This window comes from Jaculus jaculus, chromosome 4, assembly GCF_020740685.1.
Source record: "Jaculus jaculus isolate mJacJac1 chromosome 4, mJacJac1.mat.Y.cur, whole genome shotgun sequence".
In the NCBI taxonomy this organism is placed as follows: Eukaryota; Metazoa; Chordata; class Mammalia; order Rodentia; family Dipodidae; genus Jaculus; species Jaculus jaculus.
The window spans coordinates 10,650,801-10,669,457 of NC_059105.1; the positions used below are offsets into that span (position 1 = coordinate 10,650,801).

The 18,657-nt window shown below is 43.2% G+C and overlaps 1 protein-coding gene across 1 annotated transcript in view; it reads left to right on the forward strand.

The window, feature by feature from the left end:
• LOC101599970 (paired box protein Pax-3) overlaps positions 1-18,657 on the forward strand; it is an 86,813-nt gene that overhangs the window by 51,644 nt on the left and 16,512 nt on the right. The window contains exons 2-4 of the mRNA XM_045147376.1: positions 3,794-3,999; positions 15,304-15,469; positions 16,317-16,531. Of these exons, the coding sequence (XP_045003311.1) occupies positions 3,794-3,999; positions 15,304-15,469; positions 16,317-16,531 (587 nt within the window). The remainder of the gene's footprint in view (positions 1-3,793; positions 4,000-15,303; positions 15,470-16,316; positions 16,532-18,657) is intronic.

Consider the following 18,657-nt stretch of genomic DNA (forward strand, 5'->3'; position numbering starts at 1 on the left):
TTGGTTGTGACATGAAACACAGTGGTCTTGACCCTCAGGACTACTTCTTACTGGTGCTGGCCTTTTTCTTCCGAAACAAGAGATGCTTTTGATTAATTGACCTGACAGTGCATGGCACATCATATTTACTTGGGAGAATTTAATAACCCCAGAGACTCCCAAAGGAAACATGAAAATCTCCACATACTATTATCCTAATGGGATCCCAGTAAGAGAATGTGCAAGCGGAGACTTAGGGTTCCCACAGGCAAGGGCTGCTTTGGGGTATGGCCTTCCACACTGCTGATCCTGTTACCTGATTTTACTTTGGAAACCAAAGTCAGAGCAATGGCGAGCCGGAAGTGAGGGAAGGAAACGTGTTCACTTCTTAGGGGAATAAGGGATTGCTCTCTTTAGGGGGCATGCTATTGGCAATGCAAACATGCATATGCAGAAGGGAATTTTTTTTGCTAAATTGTGGTAGGAAGTATTTTATAATCTGAAATACTCTGTACAGGTTGTTCTTCGTGCATCTGTAGATGTTTACCTGGGGCTATGTTAAAGATGCGAATTTGAGGTGCCCAGTGCTGACTGCTGACCTGCTGAATCTCAAACGGTCCTCTGGGTCATTCTGATGGTACAGAAGTTTGAGAACCACTGCTCTGAAATGATACACAAATGATTGCTTTGTTTATTCAGCACACACGTTCCAATAAGTATATGTTATATTGGAACCCTTTCAAGTTAGTAATATAATGCAGGACACATTTTCCTTTAGTATGCCAATATTCCTTTAAAATGTTCTCATAGTTAAAAAATAGTCTCTGTGTGTGTGTGTGTGTGTGTGTGTGTGTGTGTGTGTGTGCGCGCGCGCACATGCATGCACAGATGAACCAGGGCCTTTTGCCTCTGCAAATAAACACCAGACGCTTGCACCACTTTCTGCGATTAGCTTACATGGGTGGTTTGGAAATTAAACCCAGGCTGGGAGGCTTTCCAAACAAGCAGCTTTAATAGCAGAGTGATCTTCCCAGCCCCAGGAAGTCATTTAAAAATGTTAATAACAAAATAAAATTTATATCAAATGAGATAATTTTGTATTAGATAGCATGATTGAAGAAACAAGCGTGGGCTAGATGTGTTATAGTTTTGTTTTGCTTTTATGCAAAGCAGGAGTATTTTCTTTAATTTGTCATATTAGGTAGTAACCTAGTTAGCTAATTCACCCTATTGCATCTTCATTTCAGAATATTTAAACACACATCAAATGTAGAATTCTCAAAATATTAGGAAACTTATAGTCATATGTAAGGGTTGATTTTTTATTTGCATTCTTTTGGACAGCTTATAATTTGCACTAAAATTTCCGTAGGGCAAAATGAAGTTTGAGTTTAGGAACTGAGAAGTATAGCTGGGCATGATGGCACACATTTTAAGCCCCAGTGCTTTGGAGACAGGGGCAAAGAGTTTGTGAGTTTGAGCTCAGCATGGGCTACACAGTGAGTTTGAAGCCAGCCTTAGCTAAGTGACAAGACCCTGTCCCGAAACAGCAGCAGTAGCAGCAGCAGCAACTGGAGAAAAGCATGTAGGCTTATGAGACTTCTGCAACATACTGATTTTCATGTTGCTTGTTCAGATCTGAACAGCCTCAGCTGTAAATAAATTACCTTGACGTAGACATAAATAATCTACAATTTTCTGGCAATTGTCATTTGCTAACAGCTCCTCCTCTGGAGGTCCCCAGTCCTTTGGGGGGTTTTCAGGGTACATTTGGAAGTATTCAGGAGGATATGTTCCTCCTCCTGTCTCAGGCTGTGTCTGTAACAGCTTTGAATGCTTGTCTGCCCTCCGTCCCAGTGTCTGGAGAGGACTTTCCTCCTCCGGCAACCCTGGTCTGACCTGTCTTTGCACCATGACACCCTCTGTAGGTCAGCAGGTGCTCTGTCATGGGGGTGACTGTTTGCTATGGGAGCCTTAGAATTGTCCCAGCAGAAACAGAAGAACGGCTGCCACCCTCCTCCATCAAACCCTTCTCTGGAAATGGTACTACTTGGGCTCCAGAAGCCCTCTCCTAGCTTCCTCCTGTAAGGATTCAGACCTTGTTGTGAGAGGAGACACCGTATTGGATTGCTCACGTGGATTCTCATCCCTCAATTCCCACTTCTTTTTTTTTTTTGGTTTTTCGAGGTAGGGTCTCACCCTGGCTCAGGCTGACCTGGAATTCACTATGTAGTCTCAGGGTGGCCTCGAACTCACCGTGATCCTCCTACCTCTGCCCCCCGAGTGCTGGGATTAAAGGCGTGCGCCACCACGCCTGGCAATTCCCACTTCTTTACTCTGCACGCTGAAGTCTGAAGCCCCTACAGGCAAAGAAAGACAAACTTGGTAAGGAGAGGCTGTAGCGAACCTCAAGCTCTCCGGTCCTATGCAGTCATTCAGGGGCCATACTGGGAGAGGCTACACATTGACCGCTGCTCTGTTGTCCTGTCTTGAAGTTTGTAATTTGGGTTAGGAGTCCCACCTCCTTTGCTTTTTGCCCCAGGATCCTCCAATCAGGCAGCCCATCCCTGGCAGCTACCCACCTTCAGCAGCAATCCAGACTCTGAACTTTACTTCAGGAGTCATTTAGTAGATAGCGTCACCTTTTGGGATTAGTTCTTGAGGCTTCCTTTAATAAAAAATAAAAATTCTTCTTTAAGTGTTTCCAACTACCTGGTGATGAAATAGTGAGATTTGTTTTTTATATGTAGGAGCAGAAGAATCTAGCAATATACAGGATGCGTCAATGGTCTAGTGTCACTGATGTATTAGATAGAACGCCAGTTTGGAAGAGTTTTTAGAGAAATCCCACTAGGGTGGGGAGGTTGCTCAGTGGATAAAGCTCTTGCTTGCAAACCTGCTGGCCTGAGTTTGATTCCCTAGGATTCACTTAAAAGTCAGATGCAAAAGGTAGCACAGCTGTTTGGCATTCTTGCTGTGGTAGGAAGCTCTGGTGCCACCCTCTGCCATGTAAATAATTAAATAAAAGTTAAAAAAAGAAAAGAGACAACATAAACAGATTTTTTTCTTCTTTTTTTTAGTGTAAAGGTAGGCGTAGGTAGTGTCAGGCATAATAGGAGGAAAAGATAATGACATCATGATAAAAGAGAGATTGATTGAGAGGGGGAAGAGGTATGGTGGAAAGTGGAGTTGCAAAAAGGCAAGTGTGGGGGGAGGGAAAGAATTACCATGGTTTATTGTCTATTATTATGGGAGTTGTCAATAAAAAGTAATTAGAAAAGTAGATGTAAAAAATATCAGAAACCAAAGTAAAATCTGGTCATGGTGGTGTGTACTTGTAATTTTGGCCCATGAGATGAGACAGAGAGATCAGGCGTTCAAGGCCAGCCTGGGCTACATACAGAGGTAGTTTCAAAATCAACAAACCAACCAACCAACCAATCAATGGACCCATCCACTCACCCACCCACCAATCCAAACCAAAACAACAGCAACAAAAGGGAAAGAAAGGAATTTACTCACTAGAGTGCTAGATTCAGCGCGTGCACAGCGTGGTCCCATACAAATGGAACCATGCCTGTCCTGTTTTCCAACAGCTTAGAATGACAGATGCCCAAAGCAAATATTTCTGTCTGGCAAGCAGGAAGACAGGGTAGGGGAAGAGATTAAGTACCATGCAATAGCGTAATACTACATAGATGGGCGGGGTGTCCCTGGAAGACATGGGGATGGAACTCCAGGCTTCCACATTGTGGCTTCATGGAACTTGCTTTTCGGTTCTTCTTCTAGCCTGTTTTTCTTGCTGTCCTTTTAGCCTCAGCACCCCAATCCGATGAAGGCTCTGACATTGACTCGGAACCAGATTTGCCGCTGAAGAGGAAACAGCGCCGGAGCAGAACCACCTTCACAGCGGAGCAGCTGGAAGAGCTGGAACGAGCCTTTGAGAGAACTCACTACCCTGACATTTACACCAGAGAGGAACTGGCCCAGAGGGCAAAGCTTACTGAGGCCCGAGTGCAGGTATGGATGTCTCGGCATCGCTGACCTCCTTAAGTCCAGAGAGGAATCTGAAAAATGTTTCCACATATATATGTGTGTGTGCAAGTAAATAAGTACATATATTTACACATACACATTTTAGACAAGGTCTTACAACGTAGCTATGTAGCCCAGACTGGCTGCTTCTGCCTCCTGAGTGCTGGGATTTTAGATTATGTGCCACCATGTTTTAAACTAAGAAAATAAGTACATTAGGAATGGATGCAGCCTTTGGTCATTATTCTGATTGCAGCATTTATAGCACTCCTCTCATTTTATTCACACTTGTTCATTGTTTCAGGAACCCTCATGGTGCAGCAGGGCACTATGTAGATCTGGAAGGTGGTTCACAGGTAATAGAAACCACATTTTGAATGGCTGCTCTGCACCAGGCACTATTTGAAGTGTTTTACATGCATTAACTCATTAATCATCACTAAAACCCTAGGTTGACATTATTACTACCCCTAATTTATTGACGAGGAAATGGAAACCTCAGCTAGTTAAGTAATTAGCCAGGCTTGCACAGCTGCCCCATCATGTAGAGCTAATTGGACTCCAAACACTCCGTCTATGGTTTTTCCATTAGGAAAACATGCGAATGCGCATTCAGTAAGTAGTCCCTTCCTTTAAGGATCTTACACTCTGGAAACACTTCAAGTAACTCTGTTATTTTAAAACGAAGATACTGAGTTATGTTTTGTGCTCTTAGAGCTGCACCAAGGCTTCTGGAAAAGGTGACTAGCTGCAACGTGTCTGTTGAGTGTAGAATTATGTTTTTGTTATCAGTAGTCAACTTTGCCTTCAAGCTGGTTTGATAGATTACGAAAGACTCAGAGCTTCCCGGGGCTCCCTGGTGTCCCAGAAGTCCAGGTTCTTTCTCTGGAAGGCTTGAGTGTGGCTTCAGACACTCAGCTTTTACAGTAAAGGTCAGGCTGGTGCCTTGGTTGTAAACCGGTCTGCTTACATGGCCCCTGGGTTGACCAATGCTTTTCCTAAGGAGATTCGTGCTTCACCTCTCCTAAAGAAACTTCCTCTTCCAGCTGCTGAGCCCGGGGAGTGGCATTGTCTCACTCAGCCTTCCACATGGTCATTGCAGTGCATGAGAGTTAGGGAGTGCTGATGTGAGCTAACCCAGTTCTGTCCACGAGCTGCTGTCTACTGAGGGTAATGAAATAATATGTAAGGGATCTAAACACAAAGCAGATACAATAAGGGGGGAGAGAATGTGTAAGGATAAGGAAAAGATGAGATCTTGGAGGAAATAAGAGAGGTATAAGTCAGCTATGTATTGGACAGGGAGGCAGGGCATATTGGCCTTAGGAAACTGTACAAACAAGGCACAGAGCTAGGCACGGAACATCCATCTTCCCTCCGGGGATACTGAGAGATCAGTGAGTCTGGTCAGTGTATGGGCAGTGGAAGGGAAAGGAATATGGTTTTGTAGTCAGGTCTAGGACATCCTATGTAGGCTCAGATGTCAGCCTGGAGAGCTCACACACATCTCAAAGCACTGGGGGCTATGGCAGGAAGAAGATCATGATGTTGGCCGAGACAGAATGGTGGTGAATGGTGCTCAGAGGTGGAAGGTAGGCGGCTGGTTGTGTCAGCCAGAGGCGGGTAGATGACCAAAGGGAACCATCGTGATATACCAAGGTTCACAGAACTAATGATTTCAAATTAGAACTATCGGGACTGGGGAGACAGACTAATATAATAAAGTGCTTGCCTTGCAAGCATGAGGACCTGAGTTTTATCCCCATTAACCACATAAATGCCTGATGTGATGGCATGTGCTGGAATCCCAATGTTGGGGACGCGGAGACAGGTGGATCCTTGAGGTTTGCTGACCAGACAGTCAGTCCATGAGCTCCAGGCTAAGGAGATGCCCTGCTTCAGAGGAGGTAGATAATGTTCCTGAGGACCACCACTTAAGGTCGTCCTGTGGTCTCGGTAGGCATGCGTGCCCACCTGCACGCATACAAACACACACACGTGCATGCATATCACACATGTGCTTTATGAAAAAGCGAAACAAAAGTCAATCAACAATCAATCGTTAAATAATTAAAACTGGAACTACTGATTTCCACTACAAATTTCACTGGGATATAGCATACTTGCAACTGGAGAAGACAGAAATGATCTCCCTTGGCCACAAAATGTAATGCATTTATTCTCAATCACAGTGGGAAGACAGAGGAATCCAATAGTTCTGTAAGATTGTAATATTATAATAGTATACGATACAGTTAGCAAAACTTGTGTCACCTCTATTTTGCTCCTGTTATTCTGCAGTGATATCCTGATTTAAATGTGAAGTGAGGTCCAGTTATTCCCCATTGGGTGCCCACTGTATTTCAGGATTTAGCTCTTGTACTCAGTGGCTGGCCAAGCCCCCACACAGGTCTGTGGTAAAGATAAACCCATTCTCATTTCTGAATTCAGTGTGGGTCAAAAAGTAAACTTGTTTTAAAGAAAAGAGACAAAGTGGGATGAGGCTCTGGAATGTTCACTGTTGCTCCATCTCGTTCTTGCCTCATCACAGACACTGTTGGGGGCAGCATGAGTTTCTAACCCGTGTGGCTTATACAGAACCCAGCATTCTCATCTGGCTCAGTGAATGTGGAAGGATAGTAATAATGGTCCATTAACTTTCAGAGAACATGGGATCAAACTAATAAAGAGCACTTCATATTTTTCTATACAGTGACCTCCCTTCCAAAGCAGGGCCTTCATTCATGTAACAGCTGTCTTAATGTGGCTTTAACCCGGTGACTCTTTGCATTCCTTATGGCTTCATTAGTTCCCCTGAGACACATCATGTCTTGCAACAGGCTATGATGTACAGCCTAACAAATTCCCTAGAACAACCGGCATATGGATCTTTTACTTAACCCAGCGGGAAAAAGAAGGGAGTAGTTAATCACTGATTAAAATGCCAGAAGAAAATCCTTTAGTTTTTAGAAGGATCTGGGAGAGCAGTAGCTAAGTTAACTCACTTTGAGTGATAGCCAGAAAGTGCGAGTTAGTTTAATTTGGGGCACCTGGGAAAACCAAAACTCTAACCCCCCTCCCACCGAGCCTCAAACTTTGTCCACATTCCACTTTTGCCCCTTTGAGGAAAAATATGTGTTGGCTCTTCCAGAGAGAGATGAAACTACAGCTGTAATCACCTAGTTATTACACAACTGTCAGTATTTTATAAACATTCATTTGGACATTAGCTATATTGTGTTTCTCATAGCCAGGTCTGAGTATATGATCTTAAAACTGCTGTATGGTAAAGGTCCTTTGCCTAGAAATAACAATGTTAGAAGAAATGGAAGAAAAAGGGTAAAGACAGTTTGCTGAATTTATTGGGATAGCTGTGTAGAAGTGAGTAATGAGGAGTGGGAAAGTTTTGGGAGCAGAATTATAGGCAAATATTTATGATGTGCAAAAGCTTCTGTGAATATTTCATCATAGAATTTTGGATGTAGGCAGATACCATCAAGATAATAAAAGAGTGAGGCTGAAGAGATGGCTCAGTGGTTAAAGGCTGCCTGGGTTTGTACCCATGTATAGCCAGATGCACAAAGTGTTGCATGCATCTGGAGCTTGTTTGCAGTGGCTAGAGGCCCTGGCATGCCCAGTTCCTTTCTCTCATTCTCTCTCTCTCCTTGTAAATAAGTAAATAAAAATATTAAAAAAAAATAGAATATAAGAAAGAACGCTAATTGTGGAAACCAGGAATTAGAAAATGTGGGTTTTGGCAAAAGTATTTTGTTGGGAAAGCAATTTTTCTGCTGAAATTTACCCTTTAAGAATTATTTATGTGTGTGTGTCTGCACGTGCACCTGAGCTAGCATGTGCTTGTGCCAGGGTTTCTTGCTGTAAATGAATGCCACGCTGGCTTTACATGGGTGGCTGAGGAATCGCACCTGCTCCAGTAGGCTGTGCAAAGAAGCACCTTTAACCATCGGCTCGTCTCCTTAACCTCCCCCTTTAAATTTAAAACTAGGGCTAAATTATATCACTTATAGACAATGTTCAGTGATCTCAGTCTGGGACTATGAACCATCAGGGCAATTGTGGATGGATTTTAGCAGATCTGGAAGACGAGATTGGCACAAAAGGGTATGTATGTGTGTGTGTGCCCATCCACACAAGTGTTACGTAGAACATGGTTCCTGGATTTCACTATATTTTCGATTTCATAGCTCTTTTACCCTAACCCCAACTTAAAAACAAGGATGTATGCTCTCTCAAGACTCTTTTAACCACTAATTTAGGATTCTCAGGAAAGTCCAAAGGAGACCTAAAGCCACTCTTTAGAGACCTATACAGTTCAGAAGTTAGGATAGGTATAGACCATCCCCAGCTCCATCATGAAGCAATCATGTGGTACTTGTAGCTCCCCTTTCTAAGCTTGCTTTTGATGTGGCAAGATGTCTCTGACACATGAGAACTGTCCAGCCCCCCGTTCCTGTGGTGGCGGAAGCTGACTAGCAGCGGTGACAGGAGGGCCGTGGCAAGCAAGGCGTAGGGAGAGAAAGGAGAGGGGAGCGGGTGAGGACAGCCAAGGGAATCAGCCGTGTGCCTTCAGTTTACCTGCTTGGAAAGTATTGAACTTGGCATTGCCGCAGTAGACTTCACAGCATCTAGTGTTTAATCAAGATTGCACAATCTTGTGAATTCTCTTTCTAAGGACTAAGTATTACATCCTCCTTCCAGCTTTTCAAATTGCATTGGGAATAACCCATCTGGAATAAGGGGGGGGGGGAGGCTAGATTGTCTTTGAGGACCACACCAAAAATGTGAAGCAGTAATTGATTGATGGGCAGAATTAGGCTCACGCTATGGGACAATTAGCACTAATCCATGAAACTTGGAAGCAAACTTAACCTAAGCCAGCATTCAGGTCAAACTGGCTCTCAATTATTTGAGATGCTCCTTGGCACTTCCGTGTTTGCTCATTGGCACAAAAGGCTTTGGCTGCAGACCGCAGAGTGGACACAAAGCAGGGCTTTAATTTCTGGTTTTCTTGCAAGTGTCACTTGGAGCTTTTCCACTTAATGGCTAGCACTGATTGAACACTTACTATCTCCTAGGTACCCTTCCAAGTACTTTATTATGTTGTCCTTCCAAATCACAACAATCTTGTGAAGAAGTTGTGCAGATTTCCCACTTAGCAAAAGAGAAAACAGAGGCCCACAAGTGTTCAAGGTCACGGAGGTAGCAAGGGAGGGGCTGGGATCTGACTTTCTCCTTCTCTGCACTGAACCCACTCCCGTAAAAAAGTATTCTTATATTTTTACTGTGGTATGGCTTAATTTTTCCCCCAATATTTTTTTTTCAGGGGTCTGAACAAATCAGATGCTTTACTCATGAATAAAAATTTTTTAAAAATTTTATTCTCTTACAATCCACATCTCTTCCCTAGTTATCATGATATGGTGGGGAATCTTTTAGCCAGTTGAAATTTTGTTGTATATAATCGCTGGGCATTATATGGTTCTAGAAATTCATGTAAAGATCGTTTTCTAAAAAGCACAAATACAGTTGTTTTAATAATTTTATTTTTATTTATTTATCTGAGAGAGAATGAGGCAGAGTGAGACAGACAGACAGACACACTCAGAGCATGAGCATGCCACCGCAATGAGCTCCAGATGTATGTGCAGCTGCCTTATGTGGGTTCTGGGGAGTGAAACCTGCGTCCTTGGGCTTCACAGGCAAGTGCCTTAACCACTAAGCCATCTCTCCAGGCCCGTAAATACCGTTTTATTGATGGGCTCAGTGGACAGATGAAAGGAGTATGGGTATGTGGAAATGAAACAGACAGCTATTCACCAGATGAAATAAAAACTGTTTGAGTGCATTTTCATGTGTTGTGATGCCATAAACGCAGTTAGAGGCAGTCAGCTGTACCTGGTAGCAGCCCGCCGTCCGCTGTGTGCCTCCTGCCCTCACCTGCTTACCGTGCTCGGAGTGCTGGCGAAGGAAGGGCAGCTGAGGTCATGTGGAGAGCGTAAACCTACGCTGAATCGCATTTACCTGACTCGTAGCTGTCGTCGGAAAACTTGTGCTTTTTTCTTTCCCTGGCAAAGACTTTGGGGAAAACTAACACTCATTTTAGTACATTAATCAATGGCCATTTTTCTCTGTTGCTGTGGTTATTCTTTACAAAATGAGCACTTTCTCATAATTGTGACTGCATGGTGAGTGCCCTCCCCTTATTGGAGAAAGACTCATTCAGCTCCACACACTCATACACTGCGCTCTTCTGTGCTGGTTCTACAGCAAGTTTCCTAAGACATCCACGAAGCGAGGTCAATTTATTCTCGGTTAAATAGAGGACGGTAATAGCCCCCCTCCATCACTGATTCTGGGTCCGTGTAGGGATGTGAAGTCAAGGTCATATCTAGGTCAGTTTCTCCAAGTGGAAATTAAAGATACGTTTTCTGAGTTGGAGAGCGTAGAGAAGGCAAGGACGCAATCCCGGTTTTCAACTTACAGTGTTTTTCTTTAAGAAGTTTGTTCCCTTCCCTTTGAAGGGCTCTGGTAGTTCCAAGCAATACAGAAGGTTAGTATTGGCTACGAGGCTGAGAAGATTGCTCAGTGGTTAAAGGTGCTTTTTTTGTTGTTTGTTTTGTTTTCACAACCTGCTGACCTGAGTTTGAGTGTCTAGTGCCTTGCAAAGCTGGAGCCCAAGGGCCAACTAGACGGGCATTCCTTTGCAGTGGCAAGCGGGCTCGTTTCAAAGAAGGTAGAGGAACGTAGACACCGTGAGGTCGTCCTTCGATTTCCACACACGCCCTGTGGTATGTGTACAGCACACATGCACACGCACACACACACACATAAGTAAATAAATATATTTTAAAAATCTGGTCAAATTGCTAGAAACAAGTAGGACAGTCTTCACTAAGTCTGGTTCTTTCAGTAACAACCCTCTGGATTATCGATTTAAATGACATTGAAACTATTTCCTTTGGGAAACTGTTGAATATCCTTCTGAAAGCTTGTTTTTCAGTAAATATTTGCTTCTCAACATTTCTCTTCATCTTTTATCTTCAGTGCTGGCACTTGAACCCAGGGCCTCTTTCATGGCAAATGCAATGGCATTGAGCCACACTTTTAAATCCTTCCTTATTTTTTTTTATTGTAAATCTAAGAAATATTACATCACAAACCCACAAGTTTTAAATAAATTACTTTTCCTATGTTGATACACAATTGAATTAGAGCTTTACTTGCAATGCCTTAAGCTTACATAGTATGCTTACATATGCCTTCGATGCTTACATAGTATCATTTTGGAAAAAAACAAAACAAAACAAAAACAAAAAGAACTGAGCACAAATTTCAAACCATTAGTCCCCTAGTCTGTTTGGATGCTCCCTTTCAAAGGTGGTTGTAGAAAGGTGATATTTTGTCTTTATTGCTTATGTTAAGACTCCTTTTCCCTTTAAAATTGGGTTATGGTGTAGTTTGAATGAACTTTGAAGCAACAGCAGGCTGACATTTGAGGGGTGATCAGGCACAGTTACCCTTGGCAAATCAAACCCAGCTTACTTCTCGAAAGGTTCCAGGAGGAAGTGGACAGAGAGAGCTTGGCAACAGGCTTCAGTGACAATCCAAGGGCAGGTTTCTGAGCTCCTCACGGAGGCTCTCACTGGAATTCAGAATGGTGACTATGCATGGATGAGCTTGCATTACAACTTCGGTACGTTCACTTCTCCCAGCCTGGTACAGAGAGCTGGAAATGTACTACACATAGTTGGTCTCTTTTTATTTTTTTTAAAAAAGTTATTTTATTTATTTGAGAGAGAGAGGCAGATAGATAGATGAGAGAGAGAGGGAGGGAGAGAATGGGTGCACCAGGGCCTTCAGTCACTGTAAATGAACTCCAGGCACATGCGCCACCTTGTGCATCTGGCTTAAGTGGGTACTTTGGCTTTGCCAGCAAGTACCTTAATCACTAAGCCATCTCTCCGGTCCTCTGATATTAACTTAAAAATTTTTTTAAAAAATTTTTTATTTAAGTGAGAGAAAGAGGCAGAAAGAGAAAGAGAGAGAGAGAGAGAGGGAGAGAGAGAGAGAGGGAGAGAGAGAGAGAGATGAGAGAGAGAGAGAGGAAGAGAGAGAGAGAGAGAAGGAGAATATGGGCATACCAGGGCCTTCAGCCACTGTCAATGAACTCCAGACACATGTGCCACCTTGCACATCTGGCTTAAATGGGTCGTGAGGAATCAAACCTGGGTCCTTTGGCTTCACAGGCAAACGCCTTAACCCCTAAGCCATTTCTCTAGCGCAGTTGGTCTCTTTTAAAAAGGTGAGCTAGGGACAGCCGTGGCTGAGGCAGGAAATGCAAGTTATGACTGTAGTGGGTGATACGGCATAGTAACTCAGGGTTGAACACTACACGGAGCATTCACTGTCTGTCTCTTCAGACTAATATAGCTTTCGTAAGCGCCTCCTTAACAATGCCTTTCTTCTCTGATGCTTCTGGGAGTCATGGTAACAGCTGCTCAGACATGCAGAGAGAAAATACAATGTTTGCAGCCTTGAAATTGAGTACTGTTCAGGGTTCTGTTACTCCAGGTGACAATTTATGAAGTCAAGTAAAGCTCTAATTCAATTGTGTATCAACATAGGAAAATATTGACTTACCTTCTTTTCCTCTTGGAAACATAAGGAGTATTGAATGTTAATATTCTGAGAAAGTTCAAAGTGCTCTTATTACTAGAGTCTTGCAACAATGGCCAGAGAAGACAAACCTTTTCAGACAAATGCTTGGGCAAGAAGTAGAAGTTTGAGCAGGTGCCAGGTTGCAAAGTCTTTGCAAAATTGAGTTTCCTGCTCCAGAGGGAAGAAATGGTTTTCCTCTTTCTCCTTCTAAAATATATGGTTAGGGGCTGGAGAGATAGCATAGTGGTTAAGGTGTTTGCCTGCAAAGCCAAAGGATCCTGGTTCAATTCCCCAGGACCCACATAAGCCAGGTGCCCAAGGGGGCGCATGTGTCTTGCATAATTGTTCACATTGCCCCATAAAGAAAGAAACGGCGTGTGTGCATGCATGCGTGCTCACAGCAGAGCTTCGTGTCTGTGCCAGCGAACACCAGACACTTGCATTACTTTTTGTGTTCAGCTTACGTGGGTGGCTTAGGAATTGAAACCAGTCTGGCAGCCTTTGCAAGTAAGCACCTTCAACCTCTAAACCATCTTTTTAGCCTTATAATTGACTTTTTCAATGCTGGGAATGGAACCAGGGCCTCATATATTCTAGGCAAGGGCTGTACCACTGGTTATATCCCAGCCCAACCTCATCTTTTCATTGCCAGACTGGTCAAAACTTACTACTCTGTATTGTGACCTCTGTTTAGAAAAATCTCTTGTGGGAATCATGAACAACTTTAAAACAACTGAAAATTTGCCTCCAACCTCAAGTTTTCCTGACTTGCTGTGCTTCCAAACATGGAGCTTCTATGTCTTGTGAGCAATTGTTTTGAGCTCCTGACTTTGCTGAGGGTGTTGTGAAGCCAAGGCTGGAAGCTCTTCGAGTACAGGGCATCTATCCACCTTATTCCCCTTCTAGCTCTTCAGCCCCCAAGTGCAATGCTTTCTCGGTGAACATTAAAAAAAATATATTTATTTATGGGAGAAGGCAAGAGAGAGAGAATGAGTATGCCAGGGCCTCCAGCCACTGCAAACAAAACTCCAGACATATGTACCACCTTGTGCATCTGGCTGATGTGGGTCCTGGGGAATCAAACCTGGGTCCTTTGGCTTTGTAGGCAAGTGCCTTAACCACCAAGCCATCTCTCCAGCCCTCAATAAAGTTTTGATAGGAAAAAAACCTATTACTTTTGGGGCTGTAGAGATGGCTTAGTGGTTAAGCGCTTGCCTGTGAAGCCTAAGGACCCTGGCTCAAGGCTTGATTTACCAGGACCCATGTTAGCCAGATACACAAGGGGGCACATGCGTTTGGAGTTCCTTTGCAGTGGCTGGAGGCCCTGGCGCGCCCATTCTCTCTCTCTCTATCTGCCTCTCTCTCTCTCTGTCTGTCACTCTCAAATAAATAAAAAATATAAAAAACCTATTACTTTAAATTCGCAAAAATTCTTCTCATCATGTGGTAGACATCATTTGCATACCTTGGAAAAATGATCCCAAGTCTACATTTAATTTCTGCAAGTTTAAATCTGAGGTGGACATGATTCTGAGGCCCATGAAATACTATATATCACATTTTCAATATTGTAGATGTTCATTTACTTTTTTTTTGTTGGTATTTTTGCCTTTTATTCCCATTAACACATCAGAAATACTTGGCTTTGAATTCCTGGAAGACATTTTAGTATATTCCATCAGACTATGTTGCATATAGCTGATTAGCCTAGTGTCTGACACAAAGTGTTAGAGGTGGCCTAGAGCTGTTGTTGAAAGAAATTATTATTTTAGAAACCAAAAAGTTTTGTTTGTTTTGAAGCATGTCATTGACATTTATTCCCAAGTGAGGTCAAGTGCCATGCCTTATACTTTGGAAAAGACGATAATATGCCTCCATTTTTTATCACTGTGCATGACTATGTAGGACCTATGTCCATAAAGGCTATAGATACACAGAAACAGACTGATCAGAAGTAGAGCACAGGGGTGGAGAGGTGGTTTAGCGGTTAAGCTCTTGCCCATGAAGCCTAAGGACTCCGGTTCGAAGCTTGATTCCCCAGGACCCACGTTAGCCAGATGCACAAGGGGGCGCACGCGTCTGGAGTTCCTTTGCAGTGGCTGGAGGCCCTGGCGCACCCATTCTCTCTCTCTCTCTCTATCTGCCTCTCTCTATGTGCCTCTTTCTCTCTGTCTGTTGCTCTTGAATAAATAAAAAAGAAAGAAAAGAAATCGAGCATAGGCTTGGTGAATGTAACCGTCCAGGCCAGGTTTGGAACATGAGCCACATGGGGTGTTGACATCATACCTGGATGTCCTAGAGGACTGGGACCCATGAGGTGCGGGGGTTGGTGGAGGCAGTGGGGGTTGCCAGGCTTTGTCCACGGTCATCGCCAGGCCCCTGTGTGTGCTGCAGAAGCACGGAGGGTTTCTGCGGCCCCTCTCCTGACCCCTGACATCGAACTCTCCTTTTACCCTGACACGACTTCCACCCAACACAGGAGATGGAAGGCTCTTGCTTGTATTTACCCTGTCAGTAGAGGGCCTTTAATCTGTTTTAGCATGAAAAATTCATTAAGAATGTACTATTATTTCATCAGTGAAATCTTCAAATTTTAAATTAAATCCATAGGTCTGGTTTAGCAACCGCCGCGCAAGATGGAGGAAGCAAGCTGGGGCCAATCAACTGATGGCTTTCAACCATCTCATTCCGGGGGGGTTCCCTCCGACTGCCATGCCGACCCTGCCAACATACCAGCTGTCAGAGACCTCTTACCAGCCCACATCTATTCCACAAGGTATGGAGGGAGAGAGGCAGAGAGATCAAAACGTGACTTCCAACTTCTTTCTCTGCTGGATATTTTATACAGTGAATTCTTTCTCTGTTAACCTTGATGCTGTGTGTATATCACTTACATGAGTGACACTAGTGTGTCCTAAATGTTCCTGTCTCATTTCAGAAATAGTTTGGCCTACGTTGTATCTGAATCTCTCTAGATAAACCATGTTTTAATTTTCTGTTTCAGTATTTGAAAACAATGCAAGCTTCCTAAATAAACATGAGATTTGCTTTTGTTGCTGTTGTTGCTGTTAAAGCTTGACTACTGCTTTGAACTGTGGGTTACAATTAAATCAGATTCGATGACTAGCTCAGCAGTAATGCAGGGAAGGTCAGTTCTGATAAAGTCACTGCTTGTTAGCATAAGTGGGGAATAAGAAAATGTTAAATTGTAAGAATTCTATGGTTTTTAGATTATTTACGATAGCCTTCCAGGCACTTAAAATGCTGCTATTACCCGGACTTTAAGTGCTTTCAAAGTACATTTGATAAAAAAAAAAGGCTTGTAGTCGTGACACTGGGTAATTCTCCTAGTGATGAACGGCATTCATAACCCAAACTGGCTTGTTAGCGAGTCGATGTGAGGTCTTCAACGTGAGGATGCCAATAGTGTTCGCCTATGTTATGTGCTTGCAAACATGTGCCAAGATAGATGGGATCCTTCACGTTAGGAGATGCAGTTGCAAAGTCGCATACGATCTGACCCATGGATGTTACCGCTGTTGGGTGACTTGTGCGCTTTTGCAGTGGGCTTGCTCTGCATGGCCTAGCCGGGGGCATCGTGGTGACCGTCGTCTCTCTTTCAGCCGTGTCGGACCCCAGCGGCACCGTGCACAGACCTCAACCGCTTCCTCCAAGCACCGTACACCAAAGCACCATTCCTTCAAACCCGGACAGCAGCTCTGCCTACTGTCTCCCCAGCACCAGGCATGGATTTTCCAGCTATACAGACAGCTTTGTGCCTCCGTCGGGGCCCTCCAACCCCATGAACCCCGCCATTGGCAATGGCCTTTCACCTCAGGTCAGTCCCGTGTTTCTAAACAGACGATTTGCTGTATACCAGAACCAAATAGTCCGTTCCCTGAGGCAGTGGTATGATGAATTGCCAAATTTAAACCATAATGTAGTCTTTATACAAGCCACCTGATTTCAGTTTTCTAGTTTCCTTTCTCTCTACCCTTCCTACTGGAGGCATCAAAAGTTGTAGCTCAGACTTAAAATTCAAGCGACTTCTAATGTAACCATGGAGACTTTGTGTGTCAGAGAATCTGTCCTCCTGCCCCCAGCCCTGGGCTTTGACTCAGAATGTCACAAACGTGCTGGGTTTTCTTTTCTTTGGTTTTATTATTTTCTTTTCAAATGGTATTGGGTCATTTGATAGTGTTTTGAGCAAAATTCCTCATCAGAAAATACCAAAAGTTTTAGCAAACAGAAGGTGGGAACATAAATCCTGTGGAGGAAACAGAGAGAGAGAGAGAGAGATCCAGCTGATGTCTATAGAACTCGGAAACAAATGAGTTATAAAAGCACACATGAGGAGAATTGTTGTTCTTTGGGAATAACTAAATATTTGAATGTTGTAATTGTTTTCCTAATTTGTATTGGACTATGAGCTTTTCTTGGGAGATGGCATTACTAAATTGCCTCGGTAATTGCATGTCAGAGGGATGGTTAAATTTCCTACATGTGGCATCTGTCTGAGGTTGACATTATTAGCAGGTGTTTAAATACAGATAGCTTGATTTTATTAGAGAGCAGTTGGCCCAGGTGGCAAGGATAGCCACCCACTACATTTGGAGAAATGTCACAATGGGGTTGCAATCTATAATTGCAATCGGGAATCTCTTCGGGGCTGAGAGTGAGAGTTTTAACAGCTTTACCTTTTCTGGACCTCCTTTTTCCTGCTGGTGGCTAGAAAAACAGAGAGAAGCTCAGAATGACACAAATAGAAAGTGAAAAGACAATTATACTCAATTACACACTAATCACTGGCTATCACTGCTGCCTAAGCACCAAGAGGGCATCCTAATAGGCAGAAAATGAGATTTTAATGGCACAAAGGGTGGCCAAAATAACGACTCATATGTCTTTGCCTTCTTCATCTTCCCCAACTTGTGGCGCGCACCTTCGCAGTGGAGCGCTTGGACCCTGGATAATGGTGATAACTCCAAGCAGCTGAAAAGTTCAAAGCCATCCAAGTTGAAAAGACTGGATAGCAAAGGCAATGAAATAAACATTTCTGCCTCAAGGCAAAAGTTCATAAATCCTTTTTTTGTAACAGTAAATGTAATTAAGTTTTATAGATTCCTCTAACACATCCAGGGACTCAAGAAAGAGGAAGACCTCAGCTGAAGAATAACAACATACCAGCAATGAAAGTACTTCCTACAGGACGCGAGTGCTTTTAATTTCTAAGTGCTGGCACTTGTGAATGCCATTCTGCCTGGCAATGGTGGGCTTACATTATCACGGTCCTCTTTAGGGCGCTCACAAGCACTGCAGATAAGCTTGCCTAGCTCAGAAGTGATGTGTGCAGAGTCCTCTCTGTGATTTTCGACATTAGTGGTTTGGGGGAGGACATAAAAAAGCTTTCTCTGGACATGATTTAGCTGAAAGTTTCAACTGCAGTGAACTCTGACTTGAGCCGTTTCTGTGAGGTGCAGGATTCCGTCAGAATCCCTTAGTACCTTATTTTATTCACTCATAATGCAAATATCATGAGCTTATACTATCCAAGCGAAACTGTTAGTTTCTTTTAGGAAATGATACGTGAATAATGTATAGACGTTATATAAGTGGAAATGTTAGAGTTTCATCTTCCATCTATTAAATCTGAAAGAAAACTGGCAATGATTTCAGAGTTGGTGGAAGGACTGGAGTCATTTCATGTCAAGCAATGGAAACATTTCACAGATTTTTTTCCCCTGTATTTCTTTACTACATCTTACACATTACATTAAGTCTTTACTTATATCTTGCAGATATTCAGGGTGTTTTATGTTTCTACCATATATTTTCACCTCAGGCTACTAGCAAGTGTCCATGTTGTTTTAAGTTCTTAGAGTATTCCCATGTTAGTAAAGAAAAAAAAAAGTTTCTCATTTCTTCAGGCAGAATTGAAGAAGATATAGGGCGGATCTATATCCT